This window comes from Ranitomeya imitator, chromosome 10, assembly GCF_032444005.1.
Source record: "Ranitomeya imitator isolate aRanImi1 chromosome 10, aRanImi1.pri, whole genome shotgun sequence".
Taxonomy (NCBI): Eukaryota; Metazoa; Chordata; class Amphibia; order Anura; family Dendrobatidae; genus Ranitomeya; species Ranitomeya imitator.
This window is the reverse complement of record NC_091291.1, coordinates 115,638,583-115,651,034: the sequence shown is the minus strand read 5'-3', so window position 1 is coordinate 115,651,034 and position 12,452 is coordinate 115,638,583. Positions and strand designations below refer to the sequence as shown.

The window sequence follows — 12,452 nt, the reverse complement described above, 5'->3', positions numbered from 1 at the left end:
AAACAAAAGTTCAAAATTGGTGTGAAAATGTCACTGAACCACTTCACAACTAAATATATATAGTTTTGGTAAATGGTATTATCATTTTTTTGACGAAATTCGGCAGGAGCTTGAAGAGCAACGTCACTGGGCCCGCCTCCACGCAGTAGAAACTTGCTGTGAGGTAAAAATTCAAAAATCACACCAAAATGGCGGGCGGAGTGTGTCACAGTACGGCACGTTTCTGATTGGTCGCTCGCAGCAGGCGGCAACCAATCAGACACTGGACACTGTTGACGTCACTTATCTCCGGACATTAGCTCCGGACATTAGCTCCGGACATTAGCTCCGGACAAAGCCACGGAAGTTGGCACAAATTGCAGGAAGTAGTATTCTAGGCAATTATATATTAGATAATGTTCTCTGGATCCGTATTCATTCATGCGATGTGTTTCAAAGTCGGGTTGATCCCTTCACAATTGGAAAATGTGAATATCACCGGCGACTCCCTGAAGCAGACTGAGAGTCTATAAACACCCAGGTCCAGGTGTGTCAATTAGAGCCAAAGGGAAGTTGCCACAGGGTCCAAAAGGCATTAAGAAGGCATATGCAGAGCCAAATGTAGAGACCTTCTGTAGCCAAATGCAGAGTGACTGTCTGTAGCATCTGACACACCCATGACAACTTCACTCTGTGGCAGTGCCTGGGAATCACCGCTCTTTTTCCTGCTTGATTTGTATAGTTCCAACTATTAGTGTTTATTTTCACGCTCAGTCTAGCCAACCCACCTGTAGTTCACACCTAACCATGCAATCAAGTTTCCAAATTACCAACTTGTAATTGTTCTTGGCACTGATCAAACCTCAGCTTCTGATATCAATATAAGGTATCACTGCAAGAGTTTCCAGTTTGCCAAAATACTTCTGCTATTTAAGCGAGTCCCGTTTCTCTTCAAGCAAGTTTGCCAATAATTCACTGCTATCCTGTGTTTTTTAATCATTTGCTTGGTAACAGTTGTGCTATAAACCAAAACTCTGCAAGCAGGTCATCTATTACTCCGGTGTAGAACCACAACTTTAAGAGCAACAACCAATTGCCATTACATGACTGCTATCCTGCTATTAATCATTTGCCTGGTGCTACTTTTGGATTGCCCGTGCATCTGATCTTGTCATATGTGTACTCACATCTGGCTCTGCTTCATCTGATCCTTCCTGCTCTGCTTATCTGTCTGCCATCCTACATACCCTGCTGTCACCGCCCTTCCTGATCCAATACATCATCCGTCAAGACCCACTCCTTTGCTGTATCGCCAATGATCGTTGCTGCTCACACTGACCTAAGGCTTTGGGAATCCAACTCACCAGGTGAGAACTTAATACATATTACAAAATAAAAAATGCGTTGGCATACCTGAGATACACAAGGTATACTAGTAATAACCCATAAAAAACTAGAGCTGATACAGTTATTTGAAAAGAATAGACAAAATGAGATATATCATTGCCTTGCTCATTCAATAACTGCAGATATATAGGCCTGAAAAAAATCAATTAGAGCAGACTCATAGAATTGCAAATTGCTAGATGAAATAATTCGAAACACAGCACTCCTGTCATGCTCAGTTATGTATAGCAAACCAGTATAGGACATCTATATATATAATTGTCTAAGGTCCACTTCCGTCTGTCGGTCTGTCCCGGAATTCTCGTGTCACACAGCCCGGCTGTGTTATATACTGCGAGGCTGCTATATACTACGTAGGCAGTGTTATATACTGCGTGGGCTGTGTTATATACTGCGTGGGCTGTGCTATATATTACGTGGGCTGTGTTATATACTGCGTGGCTGCTATATACTACGTGGGATGTGTTATATACTGCATGGCCTGTGCTATACATTACGTGGGCTGTGTTATAAACTACGTGGCTGTGTTATATACTGCGTGGCTGCTATATACTACATGGCTCCTATATACTACATGGCCTGTGCTATATACTATGTGGCTGCTATATATATATATATATATACATATACATATACATATATACATATTCTAGAATACCCGATGCGTTGGAATCGGGCCACCATCTAGTTATATGATATGTGGCTTTGCATTCCATGCACGAAAACAAGTCAGGAGACTATTGAGAGATCATAGTGTAGGCATTTACCCAGGGCATTCATCCAAGGGCAGTTGCTCCTGATCAAAGCTCAGAATTACACAAAAGTTCTTATGACATTAGAGACAGTTTTGGTAGACAACCCCCAGAGCCCTTCCTCCTAACTGCCCAGCCCTCCACCTCCAAAACCAACTTCTCCACCATTACAAAAGATTGACTCTCCACTCTACTCTCAAGATCGCATCTCACCACCTGTGCACTTGACCCGATCCCATCCGTCTTTATCTCAAACCTCACCACAGTCTTCATCCCAACCCTAATCCATCTCTTCGACCTATCACTAACAACTGGTGTTTTCCCCTCAAGCTTTAAACATGGCTCAATCACACCTATCCTCAAAAAGTCCTCTCTTGACCCATCCTCTGTATCTAGCTATCGCCCTAGATCACTTCTCCCCTATGCCTCAAAAGTACTGGAACACCACGTCCATCTTGAACTGTCCTCCTATCTCTCTTCTTGCTCCCTCTTCGACCACTTACAATCTGGCTTCCAGTCACACCACTCCACTGAAACTGCCCTAACTAAGGTCACCAATGACCTATTAACCGCCAAGGCCAAGCGACACTACTCGGTCCTCCTCCTCCTGGACCTGTCCTCTGCCTTTGACACAGTGGACCATTCCCTATTACTATAGACCCTCTCATCCCTTGACATCACAGACTTGGCCCTATCCTGGATCTCGTCATACCTAACAGACAGCACATTCAGCGTCTCCCACTCACACACTACCTCACCTCGCCCCCTATCTGTCGGAGTCCCACAAGATTCAGTCCTAGGGCCCCTGCTCTTCTCCATTTACACCTTCGGCCTGGGACAGCTCATAGAATCTCACGGTTTTCAGTATCACCTCTATGCTGATGACACACAGATCTACATCTCTGGACCAGATATCACCACCCTACTAACCAGAATCCCTCAATGTCTGTCCGCTATTTCATCCTTCTTCTCTGCTAGATTTTAAAACTTAACATGGACAAAACAGAATTCAACATTTTTCCCCTATCTCACACAACCCCGCCAACGGAACTATCCATTAAAGTAAACAGCTGCCCACTCTCCCCAGTCCTACAAGCTTGCTGCCTTTTTGGTAATCCTTGACACTGATCTCACTTTCAAACCACATATACAAGCTATTTCCACTTCCTGCCGACTTCAATTCAAAAATATTTCACGGATCCGTACATTCCTAAACCAAGAAACTGCAAAAACCCTAGTCCATGCCCTCATCACCTCCCGCCTTGACTACTGCAACCTCCTGCTCTGCGGCCTCCCTTCTAACACTCTCGCACCCCTCCAATCTATTCTAAACTCTGCTGCCCAACTAATTCACCTTTCCCCCCGCTATTCCCCGGCCTCTCCCCTCTGTCAATCCCTTCACTAGGTCCCCATTGCCCAGAGACTCCAGTACAAAACCCTAACCATGACGTACAAAGCCATCCACAACCTGTCTCCTTCATACATCTGTGACCTCGTCTCCCGGTACTTTCCTGCACGCAACCTCCGATCCTCACAAGATCTCCTTCTCTACTCCCCTCTTCCCACAATCACATACAAGATTTCTCTCGTGCATCGCCCCCACTCTGGAACTCTCTACCACAATATATCAGACTCTCGCCTACCACTGAAACCTTCAAAAAAGAACCTGAAGCCCCACCTCTTCCGACAAGCCTACAACCTGCAGTAAGCACCGATCGACCAAACCGCTGCACGACCAGCTCTACCCTCACCTACTGTATCCTCACCCATCCCTTATAGATTGTGAGTCCTTGCGGGCAGGGTCCTCTCTCCTCCTGTACCAATCGTAACTTGTATTGTTTAAGATTATTGTACTTGTTTTTATTATGCACACCCCTCCTCACATGTAAAGTGCCATGGAATAAATGGCGCTATAATAAATAATAATAATAATAATAATAATGACTAGGGCAATGGGTTAGCTGATTATAAGCGATCACATCTAAATATGACCTGCAAAAAGATTAAAAACCCCTTTGCAACATACATGGCAAGTGGGTAGGTATTGCCAACATACTTTACTACTAGAGCTCAAAAATATCACGTGATAAGTTGGTGGTGGTTGTCAGCTATAAGTATATAAATCTGATATCAATACATTATCATGTCATAAACAAAGTTTTTTTTAAACCACATCCCTCCCCAAAAAAGAATAGGAGTTACACCATACCTTATATGTATCCCAATGTGGAGCCGTTAAAAATAGGAGCTCACCCCCAAATATAAGCCAGATTATATGGATAAGTTTTTATTTAAAAAAATAAAATAAATTGCAGCAAAGTGAAAGTGACGTCACTTGCAGGGGCAGCCCTGCTTGCCACATTCTCTCCTTACACTGTACACTGACAGTGCGCTCTTTTGCCAGGTCATGACATTTCCCATCAGAGATGGAAAGGGAGCACACCTTCATTATGCATTAAATAAATTGCACAGTGACAAGACCCTACTGAGCATATATGCATGTTCAGTAGAGCAGGGACTAGCCCAGGCCCTGAAACCGACGTCACTGATGACGCTACGTTTCAGGGAAAGTCCAGAGGCTGCGGCAGCGACTGTAGACTCAGACCACTGATGACATCTCGGTTAAGTATCCCAGCATGCACTGGGAATTCTCAAACAAAGGATCATCACACAGAAAGTAGGTAAAAAAAATAAAGCAGTTAGATAGCATAGTGAGGGAATGATAGTGACTTTTTAAATAAAGTATTTTAGAAAACAGATATTACACTAAATAAACATTTAGTTTTAAAATAAATGTTAGCTCGGACCTCCCCTTGAAGCATTGGTCCATACCAATCTCTGCAATCAAGTTTCCAGATTTCCAATGTCTTGTAATTGTTCTCAGCCTTTTTCACACATCAGCCTTTGCAACCAAGGTATATCATCACTGCAAGCTAGTTTCCAGTTTGCTAATATATATCTCCTATTTTTTTTAGAACTGCTTCTCTGCAAGAAAGTTTGTCATTTCTTCACTGCTATCCTGCTGTTAACCATTTCCTTACTAAAAGTTTATGTTTTCATACACTTGTGCTAAAAACCATAACTTTACAAGCAACTTTCAAAATGTTCTATTAATCTATTACCTTTATTTGCATCCACACTTCTATAAACAAGGACCAGTTGCTATTACAGTACTGCTAGCCATCTATTAGCCATTTGCCTGCTGCTGGTTTAAGATTGTGTGTCTGCTGTTCCCGTATGTGGCCTCACATTTGGCTCTACTTCATTTGTTGCTTCCTGTTATGCTTGTCTGTCTGCCATCCATGTCTGTACGTGAAAGAGCTGGTATGGCAGTGCATGGAGATTGCATGACTATGTCTGTACTAAAGAGCAATACAGGCTATGGGCATAGGGCTCTGTGCATGAGCCATGAGGCTTTCTGCTTCAGTTACCTATGTAAGCAAATCATCTGTGGAGGTGTCCATTACTACATATATACAAAGTTTAGATCACAGTGGGGACAGTGATGACAATATATCTGAAAAGCGCAGTGGAATATGATGGCGCTATATAAGTAAGCACCATAAATAAATAAAATTAATAAAATTAAATAGAAGTTGTGCAGATTTTAAATCTTCATTGCATATCTCCAATTTCCATGAACTTAATTTGCAGGCACTGAATGGAAATCCTCTATAATGGCCCTGGTAACGAGGAATTACTAATACATGGTGAATTTATATCGCTGTTCACAGAAATGTGTATTTAGTGCTGTGAAATATTTCCTGCAGAAAGCAGCTCTTGTTAGGAGTCCTCCTTTACCTTATAGGGGTTGAGATCTTCACTCCATAATCCTCTGAACTCCGGCTGAGCCAAATTTTCACTTTCACCTTCGAATTCATGCGTAAAAACCGGCGACACAATGATATCGTGGGATCGCTGAATTAGGGAGCCGTCATCCTCATCAGATGATAGAGGGGAGGGAGAGCGCCACTTGTTCTGCAGACCGAGGAAAATGATAAGTACGTCTTCCAAACATTTCTTCACTAAGCATGCTCACTCACTTTACTTAGGAAGCCAGGAATAAAAACTTATTCGGCAACTTCTTTACGTTTTCGTTTTAAAGCCGGCATTGCAGACTCCATTATATCTGGGAGAACAAAATAATGCTGCTTGCATAGGTATACTTCATGTGAAAACAATGGACACCTAGGTGGAACTTAAGGACCTCCATGAGGTCTACCAGATGCCGGTGATGCCCATTGTGCAATGGATCTTTATTTTATAAACTGAAACCACCACACCGAGCTGAATACAGCCTAGGCTAGATCGACTTACTTTATGGCTTATTTCTCAGCTGCTATTGTCTGCTAGTGGTTTTAAATGTGGATTTTCTAGGAGGGGTTGCCCCATCGGAGACAACCTTATTTTCACAATGCCGCTCGAAGGGCCATCAACTGATTGCCTGGGGTACCTGGAGCAGGACCAGGGGCTAACAGCTGATTTTGCGGTTTGCCAGACATTTCCCTGGCAAGTAATGTAGTGTCATATGCTGTCTATAGAGAGGACTGGCCATCCTTATACAGCTCGGACAAAGATGAGTGATTATCTGCTTCGGTTGATATAGAGGGGTCCAACGCAGGGAACCCCCCTCTACAATAATCATGTTCTAATACAACATATGAGTCTCGGCTTCCTCATGAGACAACCTACGGCATTTCACACTATTTTGGAGCTAGTTTTTACAGATTTCTACTGCTGAAAATAAAATTGACCAAAAGAATCTAATTAGACATAGATTGATAGATATATCTGTTTCTGGAACAAGCAATAAAAGATCCCATACACCTTAGGCAGGTTTCATAAATCCGTGTTCTGTGGCCTAAGTACAGACCGGAAGTCTCCTGACCGAAACAGGACAGCCTCATAGGCATATATAAAGCTCTCGAGTTTGGGTCAAGAGACCTGCGGCCAGTCCATCCGTCCGTCCTTGAGCCTCAAAACACGGGTGTGTAAAACAGGATTTTTGGTTGCTTACCGTAAAATCTGTTTCTCGGAGCCTTCATTGGGGGACACAGAAACCATGGGTGTATGCTGCTGCCACTAGGAGGCTGACACTATGCAAATAAAAAAGTTAGCTCCTCCTCTGCAGTGTACACCCTACCGACAGGAAGTAGGATATTCAGTTAGTGAGAAAGCAGTAGGAGAAGCAACGTGTAAAAGAGAAAGAATAATAATAACATAATAAACTTTATCCACATAGCGCCAACAAATTCCACGGCGCTCCATAGATTAACAGTTTCAAGCACTCAAAGAGTATTCAAAGAACTCAAACGTATACAGTAAACAGAGCTGTTCAACTTGGGAGGGAGCTGTGTCCCCCAATGAAGGCTCCGAGAAACAGATTTTACGGTAAGCAACCAAAAATCCTGTTTTCTCTATCGCCTTTCATTGGGGGACACAGAAACCATGGGACGTCCCAAAGCAGTCCCTGGGGTGGGAAAAACAGACTTCCATCAAGTACGAGGACTCACCACTGCCGCCTGCAGGATCCTTCTTCCCAGGCTGGAGTCCGCCGTAGTCCGGCGAAACGTGTGGATGGAAGACCAGGTTGCCGCTTTGCAAAGCCGTCGGCGAAAGCCCCTGTGACGTACCACACTGGAAGTGCCGACTGCCCGGGTAGAGTGAGCCTTTATCTCAGGAGGGGCACTCTGTTCTTGACCCGGTAAGCTTCCAAAATTGCCGTTCTGATCGAGCGAACAATAGTCGCCTTGGAAGCCAGCAGGTCTCTACGCACGCCATCAAGGATGACGAAAAGAGAATCCATCTTTCGGAAAGCGGCCGTGCTAGCCAGGGAGATCCTCACTGCCCTGACGGGGTCCAGCCTGTACAACGATCGCTCCAGAGGATGAGTCGGAGCTGGACAAAAGGAAGGCAGAATGATGTCCTCGCTGAGGTGGAAAGATGAAAACCACCTCGTGAAAAGAAGGAAGGCGGAGGCCTGGGACCACCTTGTCCTGGTGGAAAAACCATAAAGGAAAACCAAATGGAAAAACCATAAAGGAGGTCGGCAAGAAATGGCCGCCAACTCAAACACGCGGCGGATCGAAGAGATGGACTTGAGAAAAGCCACCTTCCGAGATAGAACTGACAGGGAAAACTCCCTGAGAGGCTCAAAAGGGGGGAACCCCTGAGAATAACCAGCACAACCTTTAAATCCCATGAATCCACAGAGGCCCTGTACAGAGGGACAGCGTGGGCTACTCCTTGAAGGAAGGTCTTAACCTGTGGCTGAGAAGATAACGTCTTCTTAAAGGGAAGAAGAGCGCAGGAACCTGGCCCTTTATGGAACTGAGAGCGAAGCCCAAATCCAGTCCTGCCTGAAGGAAAACCAAATGGAAGGCAGGGAAAGGACATAGGTGAAAAGCGGTTGGACTCGCATCAACGAAAGTAAGCCTTTCAGGTACGATAGTAGATCCTGAAAGAAGACGAAGGCTTCCTAGCCTGGATTATAGCGTGACCCATCCGGGCCGAAAGACCGGACGCTCTTAGAACTGTGGAGTCCACAGCCACGCCGTTAAACTGAGCGACCGATAATTCGGGTGGCAGATCGGACCCTGAGACAGCAGATCGGGTCTGTTTGGAAGGCACCAGGGGTGACCGGGAGAAGATTGATGATGTCCGCAAACCAAGACCTCCTGGGCCAATCCGGGACGATCAGAATGACCGACACCCATCCCGCCTTGATCTTTTCGACAGCTTGGAAAGCAAGGGAAAGGGGTGGGAACCGATAGGGGAGCGCAAACTGCAACCAAGGAATGGCCAGAGTGTTAACACCACTGTGAGAGGATCGCGGGACCTTGGACCGACCCAAGGGACCTTCCTATTCAATCGGGACGCCATGAGGTGCACATCTGGAGTCCCCCAATCGAAGAGCAATCCGATAGGAAACCTCCTGAAGTACCAGTCCCCTGCCACAAGGCCCTCGCGGCCGAGGAAGTCGGCGGCCTAAATGTCCACGCTGGGGACATGCACTGCGGAGCTCACCAGGACCGTTACCTTTATCCAAAGGAGGATCCTGGAAACTCGGCCGAGGCCAGAGACCGCCGAGTCCACCCCTGGTGGTAGATATATGCCACTGCTGTGTCATTGTCTGTCTAGGCTGCTGAGAATCCTTACCCAGTGAAGGAAAGACAGAAAGATGATCCGGAACTCGAGGACATTGATCGGCAAGGAGGACTCCTGCACCGACCAACAACCCTGAAAAGAACAGGTGACAAAGCCCCGCGCCTCCACCGAGCGGGCTGACGTCCGTCGTCACCACCTGCCAGGGAACTGAAAGGAAAGATATGCTGTGAAGGATCTACTCTGGGATAAGAGAAGTGACCTCGGCCACCAGTCGAGGAACCGTTTGACCTGGGGGGAAAGCCGGATCGGACGATGCAGGGAGAAGACATACCTGTCCCCCTGTGATAGAATAGCCTGCTGAAGAAGTCTTGAATGAAACGGGCGAAGGGAAAATTGCTCCCGATGTTGCAACCAACCTCCTTAGGACCTTTAAGGCCCATCGGAAAGGGGGGGAGCCGAAAACCCTGGAGCAAGCAAACTTCCTGACAAAGGAGGGATATCCTGTGTTCGGGAAGGAAGACTCTGGTCCGACAAGTGTCGAAGAACATGCCCGGAGATACGAGGCGCTGAACAAGACGGAACTTCTTCCTGTTGACGAGCCACCTGCAACGGCTAGAGTGTCGGGAAGATGGATAGACTTTCGGGAGCCTGAAACCGAAATTCCTGAGCCTCCATGGAAGCGATTACTGAACGAGGGAATATCATCCTGAAGTGTCTCCGACGAAACCTCCTGTTCAGCAAATTGAGATCCGGACTGGGACGAACCTTGTCGTCCTCTGATTCGAAGAGAAGCCTGTGAACCGTTGAACCGTTCCTGTTCTGGAACGGGAACGATTACCCCGGATCTAAGGAGGGAAACAATGGCTGTAAAGAAACCCGGGACTAGAGCGGGGTCTCTTGGAGGTTGGGATTCGAAGAAAACGATCCCAGGGCCGTGAAATGAAGATTTTGTATCTAGAGGATACAAGTGCCCTGGCCCATGCGTCCTCTACTGAGGAGACCCAGACGTCCCTGAGGAACAGGAGAAACGGGCTAGAGTCTAGTCGTGGGTCATGCCTAGGTGGAACTTCCAGTCCTGGACCTGGAGAATCCACCTTAGGAGTAGCGGGGACGCCAGGAAGGAGTGAGTCGAAGAATACCTTCTTTTCTTAACGTGCCTGTGGCCTCTGTTGCGAAAAGGAATCTGATGCCGCGAAACGACGCAAAAAAGGCCGAAAAGGACCGAAGTTGCCGCCTAAGAGAACTGGTGCCGCCAGTGGCGTCCTTAATAACTTGGTCCAGCTTGGAACCGAAAGGACGTGATCCTTGAAAAAGCCAGGCTCGTAAGGGACTTCTTTGATGACTCTTGAGCCAAACAGAACGACGGCTGGCAACAACATTACCGGGTGTCTGAGCGGCAGAAGACGCGACGTCCAGAGAACACATTATTCCCCGGCATGAGTAATCTGGGTGGTAACTTCCGCCAGCCAGTCTGGTGGAGCTCCGGCTAGAATGCCCCAATGGAGTTGTTTTAGCCCCTTCGGATACCGACTTCGAAACCCAAGTGCAAGCGGGCATAGGGATGATGCGGCAGGTTCGAGAGCCGAATTCACAAAGGATTCCATGATCCTATCGATGGAACCTGTCAGAGTCGCCCCACCGGACAGCGTGAGGACTGTGTTGGTGGCAAGTCTAGCGGCCGGCGGATCCACAGGGGGAGAGGTCGTTCTCCATCACCTCTCATTCCAGTTGGCGATGAGATCCGGAGGAAAGAGATATGAGACTCCAAGACGCTTTCCTCTTTGAGAACGTCTGGTCAAATTCGCTCTTTCTCTGGCCAGAAGCTCCTCGATTCAGGATGAGGAGCGAATCCCTTGGGAGGTAGTTTAGACCGTCTAAACGAAACCGCCTGATCTGCGGGTTTCGTAGAGGAATCTTTGTAGCCACAAGTCAGATTGGACGCTCCAATGAGGCTTTGAACCATATCCCTCATGATAAGATATGGTTCGACTCCGGCCCCAAATTATCCTCCGAAGGCACATCAGAGAAAGCCTCGCCTGACTCCGGGGGGGGGGGGGGGGGGGGGAAGGATAAGGGGAAACTCGACCACAGAGAAAGACCGTGGGGCGAGATGGACCGAGAAGATAACTCAGACTGGCGTTCCCGACTGAATCTTTCGCGGCCTGTATTGGAAAACTCGGACAGAGCTTCCTGCGACCCGCTGGCTACTACGGAAGGCTGCAGGGGCAACCGATCGAGCACGGACACAAGGGTCTGGGACACCCGTGTGAGATCCGCTACTGATAGAGACAGAGGGGAGGCCCAACCTGGGGTGGGGACTTCGCTCTGAGGCGGAGCAGCGGGAACAAAATGTGGGTTGCTGCAGGCCTGCCTGAAGGGAGCTTGTGGTTACAAGGCGAACCCTGAAAGTGTTTCACTAAGACACAGGAAAAGGTAGGAGGCCGGGAGCGACCTCCCTTAAAATTAGACCGAACGGGCCCATAAGGGAAATGTCAGAAGATTAGGGGTTTGAGTCAAACTGCGGTGCAGAGGTACTCACGGCAGGCGCTGCGGTGTCCAGATGGAAGGCTGCACGGCTTGGAAGATGCTCCTCAGGAACAATAGCCCCTAGGAGAGCAGGTAGACACATCTGGGGCACTCTTGTCCGTAACTTACTGCAGGCCTGAAGAACAGCAGTGGAACAGAAAGATGGAGCTGCTGCCCTGCAGCCTCTGGTGTGATCCGCGCAGATGATGTGCTGTGCCCCCAGGAGAAAATGCGAGCACGTTGGAATCTCCTGCCCTGGCTCAGCAGCGACGTGGGGGAAGGGGCGGAGACAGCCCACATGGCGCCGGTAGGCGGAGATTGCAGGGCACAGTTTGTCGGGCGGGAGAAAGCCCGCCCGAAGAAAGCGGAAGTGAAGGAGCGCGGTACCGGAAGTAGGCCCCGGCGGGAGCCGGGACCTAAATTAGAGGCCGGTGCCGCTGGAAAAGAGACAACGGCCCCGGAACAGTGCACCGCAGAGCAGCGCGGCAGCCTGCCAGGACCGCAGGGACAGGACGCGGCGCCGAAGTAGGCCCCAGCTGAAGCCGGGACCTAAAGGAGAGGCCGGCGCCGCTGGAAAAGAAACCGCGGCCCCGGAACAGTGCACCGCAGAGCAGCGCGGCAGCCTGCCAGAGCCGCAGGGAGGACGGGACGCGGCGCCGAAGTAGGCCCCGGCAGAAGCCG

The 12,452-nt window shown here is 48.1% G+C and overlaps 1 protein-coding gene across 1 annotated transcript in view; it reads right to left on the bottom strand.

Annotated features, from left to right (window-relative positions):
• Window positions 1-12,452, bottom strand: part of CFAP74 (cilia and flagella associated protein 74) — a 211,304-nt gene that overhangs the window by 123,330 nt on the left and 75,522 nt on the right. Inside the window, exon 12 of the mRNA XM_069741966.1 lies at window positions 5,940-6,116. Within this exon, the coding sequence (XP_069598067.1) occupies window positions 5,940-6,116 (177 nt within the window). The remainder of the gene's footprint in view (window positions 1-5,939; window positions 6,117-12,452) is intronic.